Below are 27934 nucleotides of genomic sequence, written 5' to 3' on the forward strand. Positions count from 1 at the left end.
CAAGCGCGTGCTCGCGCGCGGTTGCCATGGCGCCGCTTGACGTCACGGGCTCTGTGTTGCCCGTGCGTTGCGACGCGGTGATTGGCGGAGACCCCGTGTGTGGCGCTGGGAGAGCGAGAGCGAGGCTGCAGCGGAGCGAGCCGCGATATAGGCACAGTCCGCGCCGGTCACCCGCCTAGAGACTCCCGTCCCGTCGAGCCCGCAGGTAACGGCCTCGCTAGGCTTCGCCTCGCCGCCTTTTCTCTCCCCCCCCCCGCACCTTCCCCTTCCTTTCCGGGTAGGCGCTCCGGCGGCGGGATCTGCTGCGGTTCAGGGGCGGCGGCGGCAGAAGAGACCGGCGGGGGGGTGGGGTGCGGCGGCGGCGGCGGCGGCGGCTGAAAGGGGAAGAGGAGCGGGCGAGGCGGCGGCAGCGGGTTGGCGGCCCCCTTCTTCCCCGCACAGAAGGGCGGCTCCTCCTTGCCGCGGTGCTGGGCGACACCCACTGCCGCGGCCTGGTGGAGGGGAAGCCATTCATTCCCTCCCTGCGGCGGCGGGTGTCTCTCCTCCGCCTCTTCTCCCCCCCCCTCCCCATCTCTGCGCGCGCTTCAGACCCCCCCACACAGGTGCGGCGGCGGCCCCACCTGCTCAGGCAGCCGCTTCTCGCGCCTCGCCCTGCGAAAGGGGGCGAGAATGGAGGGCAAAGGCGGAGGGCTGAGCTGGGCGGCGGCGCCCCTTTCTCTGCCTCGGGCGAGGCTATGGCAGGTGAAGGTCCGGGGCGGTGCCCCTTGGCTACTCGGACCGGGGGGAGCTGATTCCCCCCCCCCCCCATTCTTGGGAGGCGAGCGCCTCTACCTGTGAGGCAGAAATGATGAAGGGGAAGGGTCGCCGCCGCCCTCCAGCCTCCCTTCTCTCTCCGCCACCCATATTCATATTATCTTTGTTGGGGTGGGAGCTGCTGCTGCTCCTCCTCGAAATGCGGGGTGCCATGTGAGCGGAGGAAGGAGGGGCGCCATGTTGGGGAGTAGGATGGCTTCCTTCCCTCTCTCTCCTTTCTCTCCCCCCCCTCCCCATTCGCTCTCGCTCCTTTCCCTTCTTCCATCTCTCCGCCTCCCTCCCTTCCCGCGGCGGCCTTCTCTCTCTCTCTCTCTCTCTCTCTCTCTCTCTCTCTCGTCGGGCGGCTGGTTAGGGTGTGGCCTCCTGCCGGGAGCGGCACATCCAGCCGGTGCGATCTGCCGCCGCATCGGAGGGGGCCGCCTTGAAAAGGAGCGGCGGGCGGGCGATCGAGGCGGAGGAAAGGAGCGGGAGAGAAGGAGGAAGCGAAGGAAGAAAGGCGAGGGGGCGAGTGTGGGCTGCGGCCGCGGAGGCTCCCTCGGGGCGGGGACGGCAGCGGCGCCGCAGGGCGAGGGGAGAGGCGGCGGCAGCAGCAGCGGAGGGGCAGGTGGGCGGGCGTGTCTCTTCTCCTTCCTTCCCTCGGCGAGGCGCCGCCTGGGCTTCCCCTTTTTTCCTCCTTCTCCGGCCTGGGTCTGGGCGGAGGAGATGCAGCAATCTCCCCTCCCGGCGCGGGGCGGAGGTGGAGGGGGATCAGCGCGCACACAAGTGGGCTGGGCTCTGACTCGGATCCGCCATGACAAAGAGCCCAGACAAGGCGCTTCATGTCTCGGAGCCGGGCGGTTGCGGCGCTGGGAGGGGCGGCGGCGGCAGCAGCCCGGCCTGACTTGTCCTCTTCCCTCGCCCCGCCATCCCTCTCGCCCACACCTTTCGCTTTTTGTACCCGCCCCAGCCATGTTTCTAAGCCGTGCCAGCTGCAGCGGCATACTCTCGGCCGCCTGTGCCAGGGGGTGCACCGAGCAGCACCATTTTAGACAGCCGAGTCCTAGCTACACTGTGTACAGGAAATCACCACACGAATCTTTCCTTTCGGGTCAAAAAGCAAGGTTCCTTCTCCGCAGTCTTCCCAGATGCTACCAGGTTTGCAAGGGGAGAGGTTGGGTTGCTAAGCAGCTAACGTTCCCTGGCTTTATTTCCATATATTAAATTGCCATTCCTGAGTAGCAAAATGGTTCTTGACCAAGATGTTTCTCGGTCTTTATGAGGGTAAGGTCACCAAAGTAGACAACACAGTGCAAAACCTTCACGCCTCGGCTGCTTCAATAAAGTAGCTTGACAGTTGCAGCTTGGCATCCTGATCCTAAACTAAGTTCTGTTATAATAAGTGACTTGCATCATGACCTTAACAGATGCACTTTGAATTAAGTTTCATTGATTAAGCTACTCAAGAGTTATTTGCTTCCAACCCTAATATTGATTGAGCTGTGTAGTAGCTAAATTCATTTGCTTTTGGGCCCAATGACCCTGATACCAATCAGGATTTTTTTAACCATGTACAAGAATGTAGTTTGAGAAAAGAGGGTATGGAGGTATACTTGAGTAGCTTTTGAGAAAGGAAGGAATGGCTCTCACAACACATTGTGGTGAAATTCTTAAGATTGCAAACCTTCCAAAGGGTTTGGTGTTTCTCAAAATAGCAATGTGCTGATAGTAGCCCCTTCAAACAAAAGGCTAAGATCATCCAGGGGACAGATAACAGAGGCATCTGAGGGAATAGTTCACATTCCATGCTTGAAAGGTTTTATTTTTTTAAGATTGCAGAGGCCATATCCTTCCCAAGATTTCATGAATTTAATAAAAATGAAGATTAATTTGACCCATATCTCAACAATAATATACAACAGGCATGTCCAACCAGTAGATTGCAATCTACTGGTAGATCCCCAGCTAATCCTGGTAGATCGTGGGACCCTTATCAATCGTGGGATTAAATAAAGTTTACCAAAAGTTAACAAATAAAAGCTGAAGAATTCTGGACAATCCTACTCCCAAAAAGCTCAACGACTCTGGGCAATCCTCGGCAAAAAAAGCTCAACAGCTCTGGGCAATCCACCCACTCCATGAACGCTCCTCCTCCCTCCAATGACAATGGGTAGATCACTGCCAATTTTTTTATACTGGGAGTAGATCGCAGTCTCTTGGGAGTTGGACATGCCTGATATAGAACTTTGGAATGGGCCATTGAAATTAGTGGTTTTTGCATCCAATAAATGTGTGTCAGTTGCAATGTGCTCTTTACATTGCTAAGAGATAGCTGAGTTACAAATGATTTTGCCTGACAGATGTCTAAATAATTATTTGATATTTTTCATTCTCCAGAGAAATCAGCATGGATAAAAACGAGCTGGTGCAGAAGGCCAAACTGGCTGAGCAGGCTGAGAGATATGATGACATGGCAGCCTGCATGAAGTCTGTGACTGAGCAAGGAGCAGAATTGTCAAATGAGGAGAGGAATCTTCTCTCTGTCGCTTACAAAAATGTTGTAGGAGCACGTAGGTCATCTTGGAGGGTTGTGTCAAGCATTGAACAAAAGACGGAAGGTGCTGAGAAAAAGCAGCAAATGGCCCGAGAATACAGAGAGAAAATTGAGACTGAACTAAGGGACATCTGCAATGATGTGCTGGTGAGAATTAAGGCTCTAACTACTTCCCCCCACCCTAAGTAAACCTTCAAGGGCAGATAACCCTCTAGTAACACTCAGTATTGTTTAATCAAAGTATAAAGCTGTTTATATAAAACTTCTAAATATCTTCCCCTGCCACCTATAGAAAACCAAACAGTGGTCTTAACTTGCTTCTTCCTAAAACTTTGCAGCTGGATGCTTGTAGCAAAACACTTGTGTAATAGTGACACAATCTGCCCTATTGACACTTTCCATTAAGTTGTCACATAGATCCCACTTACCAGTTAGAAACTGGGAGGAGTAAAGGACTTTTTAGCCTAGTTTAATTAAAATAAGTGTGCTTTCTTCATAACCTAGAGGGTGCTGTGTGTGCTTTCTATGAGAAGTTGTAATTCTCACTATAGAAATCAGGCCCCTCCCTGAATAAGATGATGTAATGTTAGCTATGACTCACCCATGCAGAACACTCTGCAAGAGGGAGGAGGAGGTAGCAACAGTGCTATGGGCCTACCTTAAGCAAAGCCATAGCAACTTCAAAGCAAGCTGACTCTATACTTGTGCTGTTGGCAACAATTTTTTTTTACCTCATAAAATCTTTTAAATGAAGAAAACACAGTTGTGTACTTTTTTCCCCTTGGTAGCATTACTATTTTATTGATGTGCCACTCAACTAATTGTTAGTATTTGTTTTTGCTAAAGATGAAGACAATTTCATTTCAACAAGAACTTGAGGAAAAAAATACTTTGATGCACTGAGTCAAGTCATATGAGCATAATTACCATGGTTTTTCCATCTATTTTGTAAAACCAGCTGTACAAATACTTTGGTGAGTTCAAAGGCCATCATGTATAGTTGAGCTCAAATTTTAGATACACTTACTTGAAGGTCATTCGTTTATCTTGGATTCTTGCCATATTAAAAGCATTGAGGAAAGTAGAGGGATAATCAGATGCATGTTGTATATGAAATGCAGTTTTTGCTGATAACTACATAAACCTTCATTTCAGACTAGTCAAACACCATTCTGTCTGAAGCATGGGTGTGGGAAAGGAGCCCATACCTTATCTGTCACATCTTTCATTAATTTTTTTTAATATATGTATTATGTGTAAGAGACATGTGATAAATCAGATGTTTAAGACCAATAATTTCATCAGATAAAAATCTGATACCTACCTGACATTCTCAGTTGACATTGATCCCTTACAATATCAAATAGTTGGCTCCATTATCTTCACAGTGTGTTTAACTAGGTTTTTCCCATCCAGAAAAGTTTCAAAGAACTCTGGTTAATGTTAGCAATACTTTCTTTAAAGCCCATATCCAATGCATGTCTGAATTCTTTTTTAAAAACCTCATTGCATTCGCTACTGGAAAGCTAAATATTTAAATCACTTGGTTTCAATTTCTGTCTATATTGGATAAAAGACCCGCTTGGTTTATACTAGTTGACGCCTAGACTTCAGGAGATTAAAACTATAGTTTTATTTGTAAAACTTGAAAAAGTGCTCATTTGGAGCTTTATATGTTGCTGTGGTAAAGGGAAATACTCTATAAAATTAGGAAACCTAGAAAAGTAGCTTGTAACACAGATGCTAAAAAATTCCTTGCTCCCTTGCATTCTCTAATAGCATACTAAAAAGTATCTCAGTTAGAGGAGCTCCTATATTTTAAGAGACTGGTGGACTAGTGGAGCCTTTCTAATGATGGAAAGGAGGCAGGATTTGTCTTTACCTGAGTCGTGTGTCCAAATCAGACCTTTCTATTATATTCCTGTAGGTGGGAGCACTGGCTGTTGGATAGAAACTGTTAGGTATTGGGGGAAGAGAAAAAGCGATACATAAAAACTTACTGGGTTAGAAAGCTACATTTAAATCTGGGTGGCTAGCATGGTGGCATCCAGATGCTGTTAAACTACAACTCCCATCATCCCTGACCATTGGGCATGCTGGCTGAGGTGGAGAGGAGTTGGGAGTTCAACTTCCAGAGGTTATAATGTTGGCTACCCCTCATCTAGATTTTGCAACCCATTTACTTCCTCATTGACAGTAGCTTTTTCAGGTTTCTTTATTGGACTTAACATAACAAACAGAAGCCAGGAACAGGCTTTTTAATATAGTGCAAACTTTGGGCTTGGAAAATTGAGAGGGGGGAAGAGAGTTTTAGCCTTTTTCCTCCAAGCCGTTGTGCGTTCTCTCCCATTCCCCACTGAGCCCTTTGCTCAGTAGTATTTTCCAAGCCTAGTTCTGCTCTCTCTTCATCCAAGTCAGGCACAATTTCTAGGCTCTGAGTAAGGTGTAAAAGTCTTGTCAAGCTTCATTGTTTTGTTTTGTGTTTAAAGGATAAGGTGTCAACATACTGCCCCTTTCTATAGGAATGGGGGACAGACAGGCAGTGTTGTCTCCATGTATGGCACATTATTTCCTCATAAATGAATTACTATCACCTTCTAAAGGGAAAAATAAATGTGCAGTCAAGTACATTGAGTGATGTGGATGAAGTCTGCTCCTTGTGTGTGTGTTTTTTAATTGGTTATATTAATATCCTGCTGTTTCTGCAACACATACTTTTGGTTTAAACAGTTTGACCATATCATGTGCCCTAAGGCTATTATCTGGGCCAGGTTTTCCTCCTCTGCCCTAGCTTGCAGCCTGTTTGCAGTAGCAAAAATTCACACCCCATGTGTAAGCAGGCAGCTCTTATGCATGCCCATAGAGAAGCAGGTGATATTTGGGCAGCCTCTGACTTGTGTGAATGTTTCATTCCCTTTGGAAATGGGAAGAGCAGAAAATTCCTTGTGCATGCATGGAACATAGCACTTGGGATCTCAGCCTTGTATCACCCATGTTCAGAAGAGAAGCCATGTGATTGCAGAAATTGTATTTTGCCTGTGTTTGAAGTTGCATTTTTATTATTTGAATTTTGCTCTTTGTAAACTTTTCTAGGATCCACTGGGCACTGAGTAGTTTAGAAGTTAAATAACGTTTGTGACAGTTGCACGTATAGGCCTTGCACGCTGGCACTAGCTCAGGGGTCCAGTTTTCCACCGACCACCTTTGTCATAGCAAGGGCAGTGAGGCACTTGAACCTTTTTCTCTTATTTGGACATGGGGAGAGCAGGGATCATCCTTGCAGTTATACAGAGTTTGGATGGTTCAGTGCAAGGCGCCCCCTCCCCAAGTCTTAGCTCTGTGCTAGCCAGGACCAAAGTAATTAAGTCCCTATTTTCTCTCGACTTTATAAATTTGGAGCTGAGCAGAGGGCTGTCTTGCTCAAGGTAATTGCATTCCATTGACATCATGGAAATAAGCCTCCTTGTGTTTAAATGAAGCACAAATGGAGTTACCTTTATGGGGGCAAGATCTTGGTGGCCACCAATTCTGACCTGGCTATCGAGGCACAGCTATAAAATGCAAATTTCACTAAAATCCTCCTGAAGAGATGGCAGAGGAAAGTAGTTGGGTAGATGGATTTTCCACACTGGATGATTTAATCAATTTTAAATTGATATAAAATCTAATTTCCATTTTGATTCCTGAGCAAGCATAAATAATGTGTTTTCCCTTTTATGACAACCTATCAGTTTGCAGTGGAAATAAATCTTTATACCGACTATATTGGCCGATAATTCAGAACCTTTGGCCCCGTAGGCCACATTGCTTTGGATTATAAATTGTAAGTATACTTAGGAATTGGAGCTGGTTGTGCAAGAATGGGTTTCTGTTGGGCTGGGTTGGTGTATTTGAAAGGACATTTTTAGTTTGTATATCCTGCCCAGTGAAATAATAAGTTTTAATATCTTTCTGAACTCAGTTGTGGACTAAGTGTCCACACCTGCACAGGAGCAGGGGCTGATAATTACTGGGCAGAAGTGTTTTGGTCATGAGATGGAATGTGTTCAGGTTCAGTGGTTTAGGAACCAGAAGTAGTTATAATTTACCAGGATAAATTTGTGGTCTACAGAGACATACTGTACCTGTAATTCTGTATTCATTAATCTTTTACATGGCAAAGTAAGCTCAAATCTGGTGTGTGTATTTAAGTATTGGACGGTATTTAAATTGATACATCTTGTTCTAAATCAGCATATTTTACGTACTAAAATATATTTTAGCTATATAGGAAACTTTAATTCTGCTATTTATAAAATAAATCCCAGGTCTGTTCACTTTTGTAAAAAAATACAAGCAGCATAAAAGCAAACAAAAAGACAGCCTGAAATACAGCTTTTAAAGTTTATTTTAAATATATATCCATCTGAGAATAGTTATTTTCTGGGATTATGAGAACAAGCAAGTTTGCATTCAAATGAAATATTAAATGTAGGCTTTTCAACATGCTTGCTTTCCCCCCTTCATATATATTGGGGTTTTAGATGAACTACCAATTGGATAGAAGACTATAGTATTAAAGCATGTAAGTATGCATCTATTCCTCTGTTAAGTGAAAAATAAGCCTGTTGAAATAAAATTGCCTCAGTTTCATACTTGGCCAACTTAATAGGTCTTTTTCTGGGTAATGTTTTAATAGGCTTGGGTAAGGATTCTAAACCCAAACTTCAAAAGGGTTCTTTTTGGATAAAGGAATGTTTTTACTGTTCCCTGGTAGGTTTGTTCTATTCATCAATTAAAATGTATCCAAAAAATTCTATACTTATTTTAGGTGAGAACAAATTGCCTGCCTGTGTTGATTTCAACTCTTCGGAAGGGTTGAGATCTAGCCACTTAGCTTTGAGTACCATTGTGCCAGGTCGCTTAAGTTGAGGTCAGGTTCTTTCCTTGAAAGTCATAAAGTCTGTAAGGTTTAGACACTCTGCATGGAGCCACTTTGGAATTTCTTGCACCTGCCCTTATGCTTATACTTTTGTCACTTGCAGGCTACTTACTATTTGCAAGGGAATTCATGTGAGTGAGTACTAAGGCAGTGGTGGGGAATCGCTAGCCTCAGACCTAATTAGACCCATGAGGCCATTTTCCCCAAACTCTGCCCATCTGCCAAACACCTGAGTGTCTCGGATTGGATCAGCTGCACTTGTTGCGGGGGTTCCCATTGGGAACTCCATGGTGCCTCCAGTGTGGCTGCTCTCAAGTGTTCATCTGCTGATAAGCACTGAGAGGAGCTTCTTTGAAGATGCAGTACCAATCAGCTGAGAGCAAGCTCCTGTCAGCGCCATTGATTGGTGCTGACAGCAAACCTTCAAAGGGGCTGCTCACAGCACCCATCAGCTGGTTGGCACCGAGCAGAGGAGCTCTTTTGATGATTTGTCAGCTCACTGGTGCTGTTAGCACGCCTTCAAAGGAGCTGACTCTTGGTGCCGATCAGCTGATAAGCGTTAAGAGGGAGCCCCTTTGAAGTAGTCACCTGATGTCATAATGATGTCAGATTTGGCCTGGGGGGGGAGAGATGCCAAGTGTAATTTATACTAAAATTAATGTACCAAGGCATCGGGGCTTTTTTTATTTGAGGCACACTGGTGTGGCTGTTGGCACAGAGAATTAGTGCTAGAAACAGCTTAAAAATCTTCTGGTAAGCTGCAGTTTTGCCAAACCATAGTATGGTAAAATAAGTATAGATTCTGTTTCTTGATATACTACAGGTGTGCTGCCTTATATAGACAGTCTGTAAAATTAGTTATTCAAATTCCAATACACTTGGATTTTTTTCACACTACTGGCGTTTCTTGTAATATAACTTGTAATTGCTAGCATGGTAAACCTGTATTGTGAACTAGAGAAAAAAATTGCTTTTTGAAAAATATAGCAGGTTTTTTACTAACAGAAGATTTTCCTGACTACTAAAGGCAGTTAGTATCAGTTATTGATTGAGAAGTAATTGGCTGACACTCAATATTTTGTGATGGCCTTGCAGTTTCAATACAACATACTTAAACTGGAATAAAATGCCAAAAAAAAAAATTAATCGTCTGCTGTGGCAGGATGTGACTACAGGCTATGTGGCAACTACTGTAGGTTCTAGCATTAGTTTTGTATAGTTCTGAGAAAAACATGTTCAGACATAATTGTGGCATTACCATGAGCTTTTGATGTGCTCAGTACACTTGTAAAGCCCAGCGTAACTGCAGAGGCAAGCCACCTGTGATTTAGCACAATGAATAGGAGCTGCTTCTTATGCCAAGGTTTAGAAGGCAGCAAGATGTGTCTAGAAAAGGTCAGTGGCTCTTGCCAAAACAAAGTGGTGAGCTCTCAAACATGTTTGTGAACTCTTAACTGCACATTTATAGGAACTGTAGATAACCATAGATGTTATACTTTCCCATCTGTTAACTTCCTGGCAGAAAAAAATTGTAAACGCTTCTGTTTATCTCATTTAAAACTAATTCAGGTCAAGTGGAGCCCCCTCTTTTTCAGCATATCAAGAAATTAAAATATTTCAGCCAATTTACCGAATTATTGTTTTGGTGTATTTGGAAGGAGCAATAACCTTTAAAGAACAAACCCATGCATTTTTATTTTTGGCTGTATTGCTGTTAATGAGCATCTGATCTCTTGTGGGACAAGTGAACTGTTCTACTTTGTCAGAGGGGAAATAGAACATTAATACTGCAATTCACCAATAGTATAATTAACTGAAATCCCCAGGTAACTTCTCTTAATGCATTATCAGCATCTGCATTTGGGAAATTGAATGCTGAATAGATTTTCATGTAGCTCCCATCGTTCTAACAGGCCAGTTAGTTTGGATACCCCTTACAGAAAGTTAGCTTGTTAGAAAAGGCTGTTTTCAACTGTATCTACAGTATATAGAGCTCTAGACTTGTAGCCCTATGATGAGCTACTGAGCTACAGTATCTCAAATTTTGAATACCTATCTAAAGTCAAGGATGCAACATAGTACATTGTGATTGGGCAACACTTCTGTCTCTCTGCCTTTATGTTCTGTCTTTTCAGAATCCAGACCAGTTAGTTATTGAGGGGAAACCATGAAGTCACTGACTGCAGTGACTGAGGAGTTATTTATGGTGTAGTTAGCATGAAGTTTAGGAGCTGGGAGTTCACACCTGCTAGAACACTAAAGAGACTAGGGTGTAAAAGCTTAGGGCTGTGAACCAAGATCCTTGGCTGTTCTGAAAGTCCAAGTGTGCCAACAGATTGGATGTCAGGGGTAGACTGCCTGTAGAAGGGCACTCCATTTCTCCATCATACTGAAGGTGATGTGCCACCTTTTAAAAGATGTGAAAGGGAAATGGTTCACTTCTGTAGTTGTCATGTTTGCATGGTTTTAGACTTCTTGGTGAGCTGGTCTGTAGTTCTTAAAACAAACGTGTACAGTGGTACCTCGGGTTACAGACGCTTCAGGTTACAGACTCCGCTAACCCAGAAATAGTACCTCGGATTAAGAATTTTGCTTCAGGGTGAGAACAGAAATCGTGCTCCGGCAGCGGGAGGCCCCATTAGCTAAAATGGTGCTTCAGGTTAAGAACCGACCTCCGGAATGAATTAAGTTCTTATCCAAAGGTACCACTGTATAAGGAGGAAAATGCTATAAAGCCTTTACAGTGGTACCTCTGGTTATGAACTTAATTCATTCCGGAGGTCCGTTCTTAAGCTGCAACCGTTTTTATCCTGAGGTGCGCTTTCGCTAGCGGGGTATCCCACTGGGCGCGCGCCTACAGCACACAATTTCTGTTTGCATCCTGGGACAAAGTTGGCAACCAGGAGCAGCTACTTCTGGGTTAGCAGAGCTCGTAACCTGATGCATTCATAACCAGAAGCATTCATAACCAGAGGTACTACTATATTTCTAGAAGGGAAATCCCATGTTGCAGACATACGCTCTTTCATAGTTTGTTTCAGACTTAAGTTGGAGAATACTGGAAGATTACTGAGCTGCTTTCATAAATAAAAGGGCCAGGATTCAGTCTGGCTTATTTGACAATCATGAACAGCCTATGCTGCTTGCTTCTTGGAAATGTGGCTCATCAGCTGAATCCACCCTGAAAGTGCATGTGTGCTTGCGTAGACTCACAAGAATGTAACTTAGGCAAGAGCTGAGTATCTGGCAAGTGGAATGTCAAGCATGCAGGTCTAGGAGGGGGAGAGAAATACCCCTCCCAATCCTACCACTTGCCTCTGCAACTGCTCTCCTTAGCTGCTATGCCTCAGCCAGGGTTTGAGGCATGTTCACATGTCATGTTAAAGGAAGCTGGCTCAAGAAGGGGTCGTAGAATAAAAGTGACATGCAAGCAAGAGGAGGGTTAATGTGTACATAGCCATGCTGCTTCCTTTACAAATGCTGCTGCTGTTTCATATATTAGTAACAAACATGGATGGGAATTTGATGTCTGCTGTGTAGTTCTTAGTCTTGTCTTGTGGCTAGGCAAAAAAACTGGTGTGACACTTAATTTATTTATTTGCAGTGGCAGCAAGCAGCATGGAGTGCTGTCCTCTAGTAGTTGGTGCTGATCCACTTAAATCTAGAAGCTCATCTACCTAACAACCTCATGTGTTGTGATGCTGTGACTAGGGTAACTAGGAAAAGCCTGTAGAACTGCTGTTGCTGATAATAATAGAGAGCATACCTGTGCAATGCTTTGTCAGTGGTATGCATGCTGGGTTTCATTGTCAGTTCAATTACATAGCCCAGACTTTTCTGTCACTTTTAACTTTTGCTTGTTACTGATACAGAACTAATTGTATCATTTATGTCATCTGTCCCTACTGAACATTTCCACTTTATTCTGCTACATTCTAGTCTTAGAGAACCATGCAGTCAAAAATAGGTTGAATATATAATTATATTAAATTGGCTTAAATCAGAAACCCGAATGAATGTGAATCACAAGTGGTGTGGTGTTTTGCATTTTGCATCATCCACAGCTTTACTTAACAATTGTTTGATTGCTTTTGGTACCCACTTACGAATTTGGCACAAGTTGTCAGAACTTGCATGTATATTGAGTGGTTTGCTATTCTGCTTTTTCATATGCTTGCTTTCAAATATCTCTGTTTCATTAGGCTTGCTTGATTTTTGTCTAATGTCACTTGCTCTTCAAGGAGCTGAAGAGGTTTTATTTTTAAGGCCACTTATTTTATAAGATGTCGCATACACAGTTAACCCTGAATCTACTCTTTTTGCAAAAGGGTAGACTATAGCTTCTCATCTGTGTAGTATTGAAGTAGTATCTAATAACAGGGACCATGGTTATCCTGGCAAATTACAAATACAGCTGGCTAAGAACAAAAGTTGCAATTACTTGTCTTGGGAGGGAATGCAAGTTGAATAGGATTAGATTGCCTCACCTTAAAAGTGTGGCTGTCTCTTGAATGGAAGGTTGGTGATCGTATTAAAAGGATTAATGGGTGTTACCAGCACCAGACTTCATATAGAGAAACAGCTTGATTATCTCCTCCTCCTGCACCAGCAGCAGTTTCCCTTTCAGCAGTTTCTCCTGTTACAGCCCCTCAAACAGTTTGAAAGTTCCTCAGAGTAACTACTGAAATAAGCTCCTGGTTTGAGTGAAAATGCATTGGATTGCCGTTAGTAATAACTACACATCACATAATTTAGGATTGGACAGCCTCCTCTTACAATCACTGTATTCTTCTGCCTTAATTAAATAAAGTAGTACAGAAGTGTGAGAGAGGGTATTCTCTGTGGCAGCCCCTAAGCTAGGTAATTCCCTCCCCACAGAGGTGTATCTTGTCACCTTCATAGTGTAGTTCTCCTTATATGCTGAAGATATACCTCTTTTACACCTGAAGTGTACATTTTAGGATCTAGCCTATTCTCTTGATTATAGTTAATTGTAACTGATTTTAATTTTGTGTTTTTAAATTGCACCCCACCCTGGGACCTCATGGTGAATTTTAAGTTTCATATCTTAAGGGGAAATGCTCCTGGCGTCACATGTTGAAAGCTGGCAATATGCATACTAGTTTTGACTCTTGATAGCCACCCATGAGATCTTAACTCAGTTCAGTTAAGGTAAAACATCTTCAAACATCATTATTGCAGTTTGTCATTGATGCTGTAGTAACAAATTTAAATGTGAATTAGGTGAATATTTTAGTGCTTCCCAAATTTTTATCTTGGCTAGTAGGGCATTTAAAGGCCTTCTCAGGAACAAATAGGTATCTACTTTTCCATGAGCATCTTCCATGTGATTGGGTCACTTAAATATTAGCCCATTCACGTGGGAACCAGTCATGGAAAAGTAAACTAGGGCAGTCTTAAAGGGCCCCCAAGTGGCTTCCTTCTGAGGAGTGAAATTTTCCTTATCCTAAACAATAGGACTGAGAGGAGACTTGGAGAAGGAGCCCATGGGTTATCACGGGGTTATGAGTAGAATAAAGCATTGCATGCACATGTGCAATAATACTTAAGTCTTCTTGGTTCTTTAACACAAAGGGAGTGGTGGGCTTTTTCTTGTGTACTAACCCAGTTGGGTAAAAGCTTTTTAGGCCCATGGTATGCATAATACCATGATTCTCCTTTCAGAATACTTTCAGATTCTCCAGTGCAGTGATAAACTATTAAAGCATGTAGTAAACCCTGGTCTTCTGCGGCATTAAAATCAGATGAAGCCAAGGTCCTCCTTACATGCACCTCTGGCTGACACTAAAGCAGTAGCATAGGATCAGACTGGCATGAGTTGCTGCCCATTCTGTTACTTCAAAAACTTGTGAAAGGTAGACTTCCGCTTGTCTGTAGAGCTTGGTGTGTGGCACAACACCTTTGTAAAAACCTACTTTACTTCCTTATCTCCAGGGTAAGAATTGCCTCTGGGCAATCCAGCAGGGAAGCATTACAGATAAGATTTCATTTTTTTAGACTTAGGTCCATATGGTTGACCAGATGGGGGCTGGTAATTTGGGGGGGTTATTTTCAATGATATAGTAATAGACCATTTACAGTGGCTTGATTTCTGATATTACCACTAATGGGGAAACTTCAATGGCTACAGGCCAACCAGTGTGTACAATTTTCTAGTTGTCGATGTGTATAGCCTTCTGATTATTCTTTGTTTTCAATTGCAGTCTCTGTTGGAAAAGTTCTTGATTCCTAATGCTTCGCAAGCGGAAAGCAAAGTTTTCTATTTGAAAATGAAAGGCGACTACTACCGTTATTTGGCTGAAGTTGCTGCTGGTGATGACAAGAAAGGTACAGTGTGTTGGCTTCTTAGTGTCAAAAGTTCCCATGAAATTTTCCAACAGTCGGGTATTTACTGCTGGAATGTTACATGTCAATAAAGGAAACAAGTGCTGAGCGTTGCAGTATTGTAATATTTTAAAGATGTTGATCTGAAGAATTGACTTTCAGAGTGACACGTGAGTAAACATAATCAGCAATTTAAAAGCTTTCGTAAGTGACTATTAATGTTAATCAACAAGGTCTCAAAATACGTGCATTGGCCATTTTTGCTATTGTATGCATTCGTGGCTGACTGCAGGAGAGCTCTTTTGACATTCTCTGTGTCCTCTGCCCAATAAGTGTACTCTAGCGTTAAAGTAGATTTTGCAAGGTGGAATTGTAGAATTGAAGTTCTTAGCAGTAGTGAAAAAATGCAGCATTAATAGTTTACTCAAAGTGTGTCAGAACAGTTGGCATCTAATATTTCATGGCTGTCTGCTGTTGGTGTTTAGCATGGTTGTCCCCTCCTGAAGGGACACAGTAGGGTCAGCTACAGGCTCTAATGCTCACTTATTGAGGATCTGCAAGCCAGTCTTAGGAATGAGCAGTGATGAACAACTCGCCAGCAAGGGTGAGGAAACAGAGCTACAAAGTGGGTCATTATTAAAGACCAGGTGTTAGGAGGGTGGGGTCTGGTGAGAAGGAAGGATAAGAGGCAAGCTGGTCAGGAGAGTCAGAGAGGTACAACACAGAGAAGGGAAAGACCTAATGTTGAGCTGGAATGAACAAAGCTAGATCACTGTTATCAGTGCAGGGAGGAAGCTATAACTGAGAATGGCTGGAAGTAGAAAGAAGAGCATATCAGAAGATTCTGGCAGAAGGCCAAATTAGAGGATAATAGGTAAATATTTAAGCCATGCTTGGGACCCTGTGGTTGGAAGCTGGAGCAAGATACAACACTGGGGTTCACGGGGGAACTGCCTCATATGGAAGGAATACTCCAGTGCATTGAGGTGGCAGGTGAGGATTCCAGACTCAGCCAAGTTAGTTTTTTTAAAAAAGCCTCTTACAAAACCCTGAATGGGAGCAAAGGTCACTTCCCCCTTGGGTACCAGGCAAAGGAGCTCCCTGCCATAAGCCACAAATACATCTGAGTCATGGCTGTAATAAACCATTGGTGATTTCACAGTGTCTCCATTTCTGCAGGGATGAAACATTGGGAGTTTGAGGTGCCACTCTTGGTTCAGCCAATAGCATGTGCTTAGAAAGTAAAGAATAGCCTATACAACACCTTTTTAAAAAAACATTCTTAAATTCTTGTTTATGGTGTGACAAAAAGTGTACAGTGGTACCTTGGTTTAAGAACAGCTTAGTTTATGAACAACTTGGATTAAGAACGCTGCAAACCCAGAAGTAGCTGTTTTGGTTTGTGAACTTTGCCTTGTAATAAGAACATGTTGCACTTCCTGTTGAGTGTGTTCCATTTGTAAATTGAGTCCCTCACTGCTATGAGAAAGCACGCTTTGGTTTAAGAACGGACTTGTGGAAGTTTGTAAACCAAGGTACCACTGTACTCTAACGCTACTCCAGGTAATTTTCCTTTAAAATACAAATCTGGACTGTTGCTATTTTTTTCTGATACCTTTTATGGCATAATGTTGTTCAGGCATTTCTAGATTTCCACAAGTAATGTTGTTACTCAAATTTTGAATTTTGAAAACCACTATTCTCTACATGCTGCATGTAAAAGTGAGAGACTTTTAATTCCAGCTTAATGTATTCAAGTTTCAACTAGTCAATCCCTTGCCCAATGACAGAATTCCTTGTACCTAAAACATCCCTGACAGGTTGCCAATCCAATCCTCTCCCAAAAACCTCAAAATTTCCAAAACTTCTAGGCAGCTTGTTTACTGAGCTACTGTAATACATGTATGGAAAGCTTTCAAACTATCCTTTATCTCCCTGTAGCTTTTTAAAAATTTGAAGGCTGGATCACCACTCCTCAGCTCTAGTTGTCTTCCGTTTAGGATAGTTGTCTTCTGTTTAGGATTAAAAAAACCCCAGGATTACCCTTTGTATCCTCACTACAGCTGGCTTCTGAATCTCTTCAAGTTTTGTAAAATGTGTGGAGTTGAAAAGTAGGTACTTCAAAGCAAACCAGTCTAGTAAAATCTTAGGTTCCCTGCAAAGGTGTTCAGAAGCTTTTACTTCCTTTTTGATTAACCACAGCTTGCAGTGTCAATTGAACCCAGACAAACTTGGTAACTTAATGCTTGTAATGTTCACTCCCTTATTCTAGTCATTCATTTAAAAAAAACTCCACTGGATGCTTCCTTACAGCAGTGGCCTCTGTAGTAATAAACAGATTTAGCTATTGTGTAAAAACTTGGAGTAGTTTCTAATGGCTTTTTATCTAGCTATCTGCTAAACTTGCTCTTGTATCAGAAAACAGGTAGTCTGGTGGATTATAGAGCAGTGATAACTTTGTAGTACAGGCGAAAACCATTTTTGGCGCGTCTAGTTGACATGTGATCACTGATGTGTAGGTTCTTTTGGACCCGGGGGGGGGGCACTTAAATAAGCTCTGCTGATACACACATGGGGGCCAGAAATAGAACCACCATGTGAAATGGTTGCTGTCTGTGTTCATTTTTCTTCTAGGTCAGGGATGGCCAACTCCCAAGAGACTGCAGTCTACTCACAGACTTAAAAACTGGCAGTGATCTACCCCCTTTTTAGGGTTTCAGGACAAAGTTGTTGAGCTTTTTTAGGGAGGAAAGCCCCGTTTTAAGGGTTCAGGGCAATGTTGAGCTTTTTTGGGGGGAGCCTGTGATCTATCACAGGTGTCCAGCAATCTACCTGTTGGACGTGCCTGTTCTAGGTGGTTGCACTGCATATTTGTAACAGTCAGTTTCCCATAAAAAACCTGCAAATCTCTAGCTCATAGAATCAATCCAGGCTGCTTATTTCCTCCCTGACTGTCTCATAGACTCTCAGTCCTATGCTCCAGCTAAGATAGTTATTGCTACACCTATTACATGAGCATAAGGAGCTGGGATCCTGGGTCAAAAGCACAATTGCAGTGGAGAAAAGAAGCAGCATTGCAACAGTGCCAGTGGCTCCCACAGAGTGCCTAATAACTGCCATTCACCAATCCCAGTGATTGCCTCCACAGTTTTTTAGTATTTAATTATGTAGAATACTTACCCTACTTTATAGCTCCAAGAAACTCTCAAAACAGCTTACAAAAAATCACATTCAAATAATGTTTGGTGTAAAGAACAGAAATTAAATGATGTCTCTATGGTGCCAGGATCATGCCAGTAGCATTTTATGGCCTCTGCCTTGCTACCCTTTGCTGTTTCCTTCTGTGAGCCTGGCAAAAAGTCTACTGTTTGGACTGTCAAGAGAACTGAACTGAGCAGACCCCTGAAGTTGACTGATTCCAGATGCAGGGTGTTTCCCTCTTAATTACTGAGCTATGGAATTAGTTTTGCTGGAGATTATTTTCCAGGCTGTGTGCTTATGCCATGTATGGGAGGAGTATGTAAGATAAGCCAGTGATTTCAGATTAAATGATTTGATTATGTCTCTGCCAAACAGTACAGTACAGTATTGTCTATGCATGAGTTGTCTCAATCATAGCTTGAGCAAATTCCAGCTACTTAGCCCCTTTTCTTTGCCTCGGAGGGCCTCAGTAGGCTCTGCTGCCTACTAAGGCAGAGGTCAAAGGGTAGAAATGAAATCTTTTGCTTTCAGGACAGCACACTGATATCCTTTAGACAGAACTGCATATGGCTCCATTTGTAGTTGATTTGTTCCGGTGCTTATCTTCTGGCTCTTTTTTTGCCTGGAATAATATGTCTTAGTTCTCATTGAAGTGGTAAGCTTCTTCCAGGCTGTGCCATGGTGGAATATTTCTCAGTCCAACAAATAGGAAACTAACATGTCAAAAAGGGAAGGGTTTAGCAGGCAGGCATGTCCAAAGTCCATTTCGGGGGGCCTAATCTGGCCCGCCAATCGGTTTAGTCCGGCCCCTGTGGCAGTTTATTTCCTGGGGTAAAAGCCTTAAAAACCCTCAACAACTTCAATCCTAAAAGAAGCTCAACAACTTTGGGTAAAATAATAAAAAAGCTCAACAACAACAATCCTTTAAAAAGGCCAACAACTTTGGTTGGCCCCCATGGCCCTTCACTTCATCAAATCTGGCCCTCTTTGAAAAAAGTTTGGACACCTCTTTTCTCTGACTTAATATTTTTTATGTCTAGACATCCTTTTATTCACAAGGAGTACTCAAAAAGAAACAAAAAAGTGCTCTGTTGCCAATTATGTGCCCCATTCTCTCTAAAACAGGGCAAAGAAATGTAGTTATATATATTTGGGGTCTCTGTTCCCTTGCCGGGGCTTATATACTCCTGGTATTGTGTCCTGATTTGGTTACAGAGTAAGTTGGCATCTCATTCTCTTTCGTGGCAGATGTGGTGGGGCAGCTGTCATGGGCTCTACACTGACTCCTTTGAGGGAATTGACCACTTTGCTGCTGCCAAGACATGTAGGAGATCCAAATAAACTGGGCACGTGTATGGTTACCTCCCAACACTGTCCACTCTCTTATACTTTCATAGCTAAATCTAGTGTCGTAGATGCACTAAACAGCTTACAATGATATAATGTCAGGTTATGCTGACTAAAGGGGATTGAGGGCAATCTTATGCTCCAACTAAGCATAATTCAAGGGTAGAGTTTCCAAAAAAAATATTCTAAGGCCTCTGTGTATGGTTGTTCCTCCTTCAGAAATGCTGTTACATGCTTTCACTGCTGATGTTTTCATCATAATTCATAAGATCTCCAAAAAGGGATAGCTTAGTTGCTCTTCTTTGTACCTGTTCCACTTCTAAGTCCTCTGAATTGGTGGCAGGAAAGTCTGCACAGTATTTGAATTGACCTCAGTGCTTTTGTACAGCATACCAATTATTTCTGCCACTTCTGGAAACACCTCACTGTATTTCCCCAAAGTAAACTTGCCCTTTTTACAAAAAGGAGTCATGAATGAAACAGTAATACTAATAGCAAAATTATGCATTTAGAATTCTCTGTAGCTAAGGCATTCAACTTTTTGCAAAACGACTATTACTCTACTTCATGAGGTCGGTCTGTCATTCCCAAATTAAACTTTGCTGAGCGCTCTCTTTATTTCTGCTAGTATCAGTTGGGGTTTGTGCGCTTTCAGGAAATGAAAGAAAATACCCATCATTCTGGTTTTTGTTCTGAGTATTGCAGGTTTTTGTAATGCCGTGAGTGGTTCTCCCAATGCTTTTGGTTTCTTTGCTTTAAATGATAAGGGCAGGTTTGGAGATTAGTGCTGGGTGTAGGCAGGAAGGGAAGTATCACTTCTGTGAGCAGCAAACAGAGACTGTTCTGAATGTTTGCAGTACAGTGGTGCCCCGCAAGACGAATGCCTCGCAAGATGAAAAACCCGCTAGACGAAAGGGTTTTCCGTTTTTCGATGCGCTTCACAGGACGAATTTCCCTATGGGCTTGCTTCGCAAGACGAAAATGTCTTGCGAGTCTTGAGATTTTTTTCGCTCCCCCCCCCTTTTTCTAAGCCGCTAAGCCGCTAATAGCCTTTTAGCCGCTAAGCCTTTAATAGCCGCTAATAGCGCTAATCCGCTAAGCCACTAATAGGGTTGCTTCGCAAGACGAAAAAACCACTAGACGAAGAGACTCGCGGAACGGATTAATTTCGTCTTGCGAGGCACCACTGTATTAGTATTTGAATTACTAGCATTGGTAATAGCATCTTCTTAGGGCCTCTTAAATAAAGGTGGTTGGATATATAGGTAGTCCATTCCAACCAAACCCAGGATCAATTGTAGATAAATATGCAGCAAATGTGGCACATTTTTAGTGTCTAGTCCACATACATCTTCTGTTGCCCGTGGCAGAAGGCTATTGCTGCTTTAGTTTTCTGTACAGACAAAGAGAGTTTCACTTTTTAAAATTTATCCTTTGTTTCCCCACCATTATGCCATCCTCTGAAATACTGAATTACTATTGCCAGCTCTCTCTGACTTAGGCTAGATATGCCTGTTTTGAAAAGGGGTGTTTAAACGCCTTACTAACCTTGCTGCAGGTTATCCAAACACATTCTCATATCAGTGGGCATCTTTCTTTAGCTAATGGGCAGAAGCATTAGCACTTCTTGTGGTTTGGATGCTATCTTCCTCTTGATGAATTACAGTATAGTGTTCCACTTCTTTGCAGTAGCGTGGTTGTCATTCAAATCCTCTTCAGCAGTACTGTTGCTGGCCAATTTACCTTTATGTACTTCAGTGTTACAGGTCACATTTGTCTTAAATTTTGTAAACTAAATGTAATGCTTAACATTATCCATGTTGCTTAAAAACATTGCTGTTGTGAAGGCAAGAACCAGCTACTAGGAGATCTTCTACTAGTCAGAATTTGTGGGAGAGTGGGATTTTTAGCATTCTACAGTTTGGCTAGCATTGTTGTTACTCTGACATCTGCTCATCAGTCAGTTGGATAGCTAGCATAGCTCTTTCTGGCCAAGATTTGAACCTGAAAACTGTGATATGCTAGAAATCTTAATTGAATCTAGAGTGTATGGAAAGACAAAACCCCATCAAATTGGCCTTTAATTTGTTTGTATAACAGTGCAATCCTGGGAGTAAACCGCACTGAATTCAGTGGAATTTACTTCTGAGTATTCATGGCCAGGACTGAGTAGACATGGTTAGGATTGAGTATAAGGTTTTATAGAACAGGGTCTACTGGATACCTGGATTCAGTACACATGGGCATATACTTCCTTATTTCTAATTATTCTTTATGGATTTTATTAACAGCTTCAAAAATGCTACCTTCTGAAACTGTGTACAATTCTTGTCCTATATATTAAGGCATCTAGTCTATGTTTGTTTTAACATACTCCAAAGTGCAATTGCTAACTTTGTGTTTACTTCTTTGGTTTTAAAGGGATAGTGGAGCAGTCGCAACAGGCATATCAGGAAGCTTTCGAAATCAGCAAAAAAGAGATGCAGCCAACACATCCTATCAGATTAGGTCTGGCTCTAAACTTCTCCGTGTTCTATTATGAGATCCTGAATTCTCCAGAGAAAGCCTGTTCCCTTGCAAAGACTGTGAGTTAATAGTCTAATTACTGCACTAAATAAAATATTTTTGCCAGTGTTGCATGTACAAATGTACATTTTTCCTTTCTTACATAGGCTTTTGATGAAGCCATTGCTGAACTTGATACGTTAAGCGAAGAATCATACAAAGACAGCACACTAATAATGCAGTTACTGAGAGACAATTTGACAGTAAGTACTTGTACAGCTTTTATTAAGCCAAGTTATGTACAAACAAGCAGAAAACAATCTTGTGGGTCTCCTAAATTACCAGGTAGCCAAGGGTTAAATAAAAAAAAATCTAATTATGGAATGAAATGCATAATACGAATGCTTTGCTCAGTTGTGCGGCTCTTGGAAAGAGTGCCTTTTTAAAGATGAGGAATAGCTTTCTTGGAGATTATCCTGATGAGTGCTTTCTTATTCACACTACTGATGCTTTAATCGGTAACACATGACTGCATTTTTCTTAAACAGTTGTGGACATCGGATACCCAAGGAGATGAAGCTGAAGCAGGAGAAGGAGGGGAGAATTAACCAGCCTTCCAATTTTTGTCTGCCTCATTCTAAAATTTACACAGTAGACCATTTGTCATCCATGCTGTCCCACAAATAGTTTTTGTTTACGATTTATGACAGGTTTATGTTACTTCTATTTGGATTTCTATATTTCCCATGTGGTTTTATGTTTAATATTAGGGGAATAGAGCCAGTTAACATTTGGGGAATTTTTGTTCATCCAAGGTGGCCAATATAGGGATGTGGAATTTTTATAAAAGTTTTACATGTTTGGCATAGTACTCTTGGTACTTTGTGGCTTCCCACAAAAGCCAATGTTAAACAGCTTCCTATGTTGAGCAAAGAAAAAACTGCTTGCATATTGGTCTGTCACAGTGGTAAAAAAGGGATGATTGGTTGCAACCACGCAGGTGTAGAGAATGTGGGTACTTCAAAGGTGGAACACATAGCCGAGGAAAATTAATGTCCCATGGATATTACATGTCAATCATGTGAATCTGTGGAATCTACAGTCCAAGTATACATCTCTGATTGCATCTGAAAAGTGTTCCTTAAGGTGGTTTGCTAACCCAATGAACTTTCTCTAGGGAAGGGCAGAAACGGTTCACATTCCATTACTTGTAAAGTTACCTGCTGTTGCTTTCATTATTTTTGCTACACAATTTATTTGTATTTAAATGGTTTAGGCAACCTAAGAACAAATGTACAAGTAAAGATGCAGTAAAAATGAAATGCTTGATATCCATAATTACACTGTATATCGAGCACAGCAGTAAAACAAAAACCCATGTATTTAACTTTTTTAGGGTTTTGCTTTTGTGATTTTTTTTTTGATACTTTGCCTAACATGCATGTGCTGTAAAAATAGTTAACAGGGAAATAACTTGAGATGATGGCTAGCTTTGTTTAATGTCTCCTGAAAATTTTCATGAACAATCTAAGCATAACTGTTAAGAACATGTGTATTAAGTTGATGTAAGTGGAATAAAAGTTTTATGAATGGACTTTTCAACTACCTTCTCTGTAGCTTTCCTGTACATCTGGACTCCTTTTCAAAATATTTTGCTGTATTAGAATCAATAGTGTAAGATTATTTCTGAAGTTATCTGTATCCAGTGTCTCCCCCCTCCAAAAAAAAAAAATTAACGTCACGCATGCCTGAGAGGCTGCTGCCTTCTAAATTGTTTTGCTGGCACATGGCACATGTTGAGGGAGATAGAGAGAGAAAGTTAAATACAGTGTTTGTAGAATGTGCAACTTTTCATTGCTACACACATGCACTGTGCTTTGTATGCATTAGCCACCATGTTAAATGTAGATCTGTTTGCATGCCTTAGCAACCCACATGCCTTACACTGGGGAAAGGAGCACAGATTGCCACATTTATGAGGCTTGGAAGTAAATGAGTCAAGAGTGAATCCAAGCATACAGAAGCAAGCAACAACCAGACAAACTGGCCCATGCACATTCCTTCCATTGGGTGTGCATTTTTCTGGGCAATCGCTGATTAGCATAATTCTTAAAATAGTTCCTTTTTAGCGACTACAATTATTTGAACAATAAACTCATAAGTATAGAGTACTGACCTGAAATGCATTAGGATTTAATAGGTATTAAATAGATGAAACAGCTGTCCGCTTCCCCTTTTCCTTGGAGCCACCCAGAAGGGCATGAAGCATATTGAGAAGGAGACAGAATATAATCATTTCCATCTGTAAGGCAGCAGTGGCCAGCTTTGACTAGGGAGTGAGGTAGCCTCTTTTCACCTTTTCCTGAGCAAATTAGCTTGAAAATGCTAGCCCTGTTCTCCAAGCAGTTGCCATCCAATCCAAATCAGTGCACGAATACACTGCTTTTCTCCAGCCAGCAGTATCTCTTTCAGTTTTTTGGTTGCAGGGCCATCAGCTAGTTGGCTGAAAGTAGCATACTGCCCTGGCAACTGTCAGCACTGCCTCTTAAGCAACTGTGTTTGACTAGGGCTTGCCCAGTGCCAAGATTTGCATGCACACTCTGTCATTCCTTACCCACAATACATGCTTCCCCATGGGAAATGAGAGATCACAATCTATCGTGACCTCTCATTCCCCCTTGGGTGGTTTCCTGTGAGATGAGAAGAGCAAAATGCATGTGCAAAGCCTATCTATTTGCCAAATTAGCAATAGTGATAAGTGTTGTTCCCCCCACCCCCCGGAATTGTCATGTTTCTTTGTAATTAGAAATTGCTCTGGCACTGAATATTATAGAATAGGAGAGGCACTAAATGTGTCACCTTTGTCAACATTTTTTGAATTTTGCACATCTGATTGTAATTGGAGGTGCCATTAAACCCCTAGGCAATATGTTCTGCACCTCCACTGTTAGAATGCCTAACCTCTAACCTAAATACTTCCAGCTGCAATTTGAGCCTGTTCACATTTAAACTGTAAGAGAGCAAGCAGCAAAGGTTAATTCTGGACGGAAGCCGCTCAAGGGTCAAAGATTTGATAACCTGGCTAGAGGTGAACTCTCCAGAGTTGCCAGTTCTGACACTGCTTTTGGAAAGAGAATGGGATCTATTGTACTCCCTCTTTTCTTCTTTTCTTTTTTGCCTGCAAGCTTTAAAAGAAGTAACTCCCACCCCTTTGCTTTTTACCTCTTCCTACCCATGTCATCCTTTCCTAGTGATACTAGATGGGGAAGGGATAAGTTGGAGGATTTTACCTCAAGGCCCATCGGCCACCTTGGTCCTTGATACCTATTTATAGTCTTTCAGGTGTAAGGCCCAATAATGCTGCTGTCTGTTTTCTCCTTGGTACAAATCCCTCCTATGAGCTCACATCAGGTCCAGTGAAGGAAGGGTGTAGTACTCATTCTTTTGCCACTTCTGAAGCCAAGAGTTTAATCCACAACTTCCTAGTTTGCGGTAGGGCCATTGGGCTAGCTGTTCAAGATGTGCCTCTAGAGGTCTGGGAGAATCAGGTCACACTTAAGGCTCAAGGATTCACTGTTTCTAGCCTGAGCAAATGAGATTTTGCTTTCTATCGCCTAGTCGAGTGGACTGGCTTAGCTGCTTAAAAGTTAAGATTCATGAGAGTAGGCTTTCCACTCTGAAGTTTTCAACATGATTATGAACAGACTCACTTCATGATTATGGGAGTGTCTGGTTGCTGACCTTGTGCATCTTTGAACACCTGCATCAAGACCCAGAGACCAGCAGTGCTTTTTTTCTGGGGGGACGCGTACCCCTAAACATTTTGTGAATCTTTGTACTTTTGTCCATTTACTGTGTTTATTTTTCCCAGTTTGAACTATAAAATGGTGATTTTCTTGAGTCAAAATTGAGAGTACCCCTAAACATAATGTTTTTTCTCCTCTGGGTCTTATGCAAGGTGAGGTAATTTGAGATGGAGGTGATTGTAACAGCTTGATGCTAGCCGCAGAGATAGTACTTCCCCAGTTTTACAGAGCTCGGTGTCAACAAATGCTGGCCTCTTCTTCCCGGAGCTGACCTGTTACTCATCCAAATCCATCATAGCTACAGTTGAATGCCTGGAGACTGAACAGCAACTGGTGGAAACGGGCTTGTTTCTCTGCAGTGCTCCAGATCGTTTTGACCTTCTGTCATGCCTCCACAAACAGGATTTATGAGACCGTGTGGAAAGATTTCCCACAATGGAACAAAAGAAATAAGTGTCGCCTTCCTTGGTCTCAAAGGTCCGACACACTGCTCTTGGCTCAGCCCTGAGCAACATCCTGAAGGATACTTCCAAAAAGTCTTTGGGCTGTATTCAACTTAAATTCTACTCAGACCCTTTGATGAACCTAAGTTAGTCATAACCATTAATATAAATGGGTCTACTCTTGAGTAGAGCTAACATTGTCTGCATCTAATCTGAATTTTCACATTTATCCCTTCCTCCTCACTGGCAAATATAGTATGTTTATGCAAAGGAATCTGTTGGCATAAAGTCTCAGACACCACCTCTAAGGAGCCTGAAGTGTCTCAAATCCTTTGTAGAGAGAAAACGACATGTAGACACAGGGCTTGCTACGGACTTTAAAAGTGGAAATAATTACATACTTTAAAAGAGTAAAAGCGTGCTTCAAGACGGAGGGGTAAGCAAGACACACTTGCAGGCCACTTGTAAAATCAGCTGAACAAAGGCCAAAAGGTGTTCTGGTATACTTTTGGAGTTGGGAGAGGGTGGAGATGGGGAATGGTGTGGTGAGCATTATGTTGTTGGCTTAAGGAAAGGCTTACCTTTGAGTGTATCTCAGAAACATTTTTGTAAACTTACAGTGATGCTTCATTTGTAGCAGAGCCTACAAGCTCAAGGAAAATCTGATCAAATGTACAAGTGTCTATCAAAGAAAAAACACATTACTTCCAACTTAAGACATCACAGCCTGCATCTAGGTCAAATAGTCTCAAGGGAGTGAAAATCACATGGGTGCACATCTTGGATGCGGGTAAGTATACATTTTAAGAAGGGTGATGGCATATTTTTTTAACCCAGTTAGAACAGTACAGCTACCTTTCAAACAAAGTGTTCTGTACAGTAAGCCCACGATTTACGCACATTTAATTCAGCTTTACGTACTTGGCAGAAAAAAGAATTTAAAAAGAGCAGAAAGAGAATGAGCGTCGGGGGGGGGAATACTTGGGCAATCCCACCTGCCGTTGCACCAAGTGTGTTTTTAACTAAATGCAATTTTGGCTTTTAGGCACGATCCCTGGAACTTAACCCTGCATAAGTTGCAGTCTTGCTGTATAAAATACAATGGCATAGGTCCTGCATGTTAAGTAGCCTCTGCGGCCAAGAAAAGTTCCTATGATAGGTTTGACTATGTGGCATTTACTCTGTGCTCTTGGCCGGAAGAGCTGATAAAAGGCAGGTTGTGTCCTGTTGGAGCCCTATGTTTGTTTAGTCCCTTCTGTAGGAATGGGTTTGCATGTAAATCCAGATTAGCAGTAGCAGACAGCATTGTGGGGTGGTGCCACTCCCCTAACCTCCAGCTGATTATGGCGCTGCTGCTTACTGAGAGTAGAGGGGGAGGGACGAGGCAAAAGAAAGTCAACGCAGTGCAAATGCATTTGTGAAGCCAATACAACATTCCCATTGGTGCATTTGCATAGCGCCAACCTGTCCCCTGCCCCATCTACCCATAAACAGCAGCAATGCAACCAGCCAGAGGTCATCTGAGCGCTGCCACCCCACAACACCATCCGCTGCTGATCTGATCATATTTTGTACAGGACTCCTGTTCTTAGGGCCTTTCAAAGCTGCGTTTATTACACAGCAGTTGTCCAGTTACAGTAATTTCTCTTTAATGAGAGCTCTAAATGCCGTTTGCGATGGATGGTAACATCTCAAGTCCTGGGGAAATACAGTATTTATGGGCAAGCAGCAATAGTTTTGCAACTGCAGAAATACATTTGCTTGCCAGCTGTCCCATCCACTGCAGTGGCCTGCTATTTAGGCACCCATGACTTGGCAAGTGTTGAGTGATATAATCTGCCCACCATACCGTTTATAAACATTTACATTTCATAAACTTTACAAAAAAGACTGCTACCTTGTACCAACGTCCTTGCAATCTATTTATACCATCTCCCCCCCCCCCCCCAGCAGTGAAACAGCCATTTGCCGCCAGCAAGGCAGGTTTCCAACTCCCTTACACGGGAGGAATATAAAATGCTAA

At 42.5% G+C, this 27934-nt stretch overlaps 1 protein-coding gene across 1 annotated transcript; it reads left to right on the forward strand.

Annotated features, from left to right (window-relative positions):
- Positions 1-46: 46 nt before the first annotated feature.
- Positions 47-23264, forward strand: YWHAZ (tyrosine 3-monooxygenase/tryptophan 5-monooxygenase activation protein zeta). The gene is made up of 6 exons (XM_081013207.1): positions 47-205; positions 3187-3490; positions 14489-14612; positions 21579-21742; positions 21830-21925; positions 22211-23264. Exons 2-6 carry the CDS (start codon positions 3197-3199, stop codon positions 22268-22270), a joined length of 738 nt encoding a protein of 245 aa, XP_080869333.1. The 5' UTR covers positions 47-205; positions 3187-3196; the 3' UTR covers positions 22271-23264.
- Positions 23265-27934: the final 4670 nt, after the last annotated feature.

This window comes from Podarcis pityusensis (assembly GCF_964106645.2).
Source record: "Podarcis pityusensis genome assembly, chromosome: 7".
NCBI lineage: Eukaryota > Metazoa > Chordata > Lepidosauria > Squamata > Lacertidae > Podarcis > Podarcis pityusensis.

Coding starts and splice junctions, on each gene's coding strand:
- YWHAZ (XM_081013207.1), top strand. CDS start 3,197: ATGGATAAAAACGAGCTGGTGCAGAAGGCCAAACTGGCTGAGCAGGCT. Junction 14,613..21,578: donor TGCTGGTGATGACAAGAAAG/GTACAGTGTGTT, acceptor TTGGTTTTAAAG/GGATAGTGGAGCAGTCGCAA. Junction 21,743..21,829: donor CCTGTTCCCTTGCAAAGACT/GTGAGTTAATAG, acceptor TTTCTTACATAG/GCTTTTGATGAAGCCATTGC.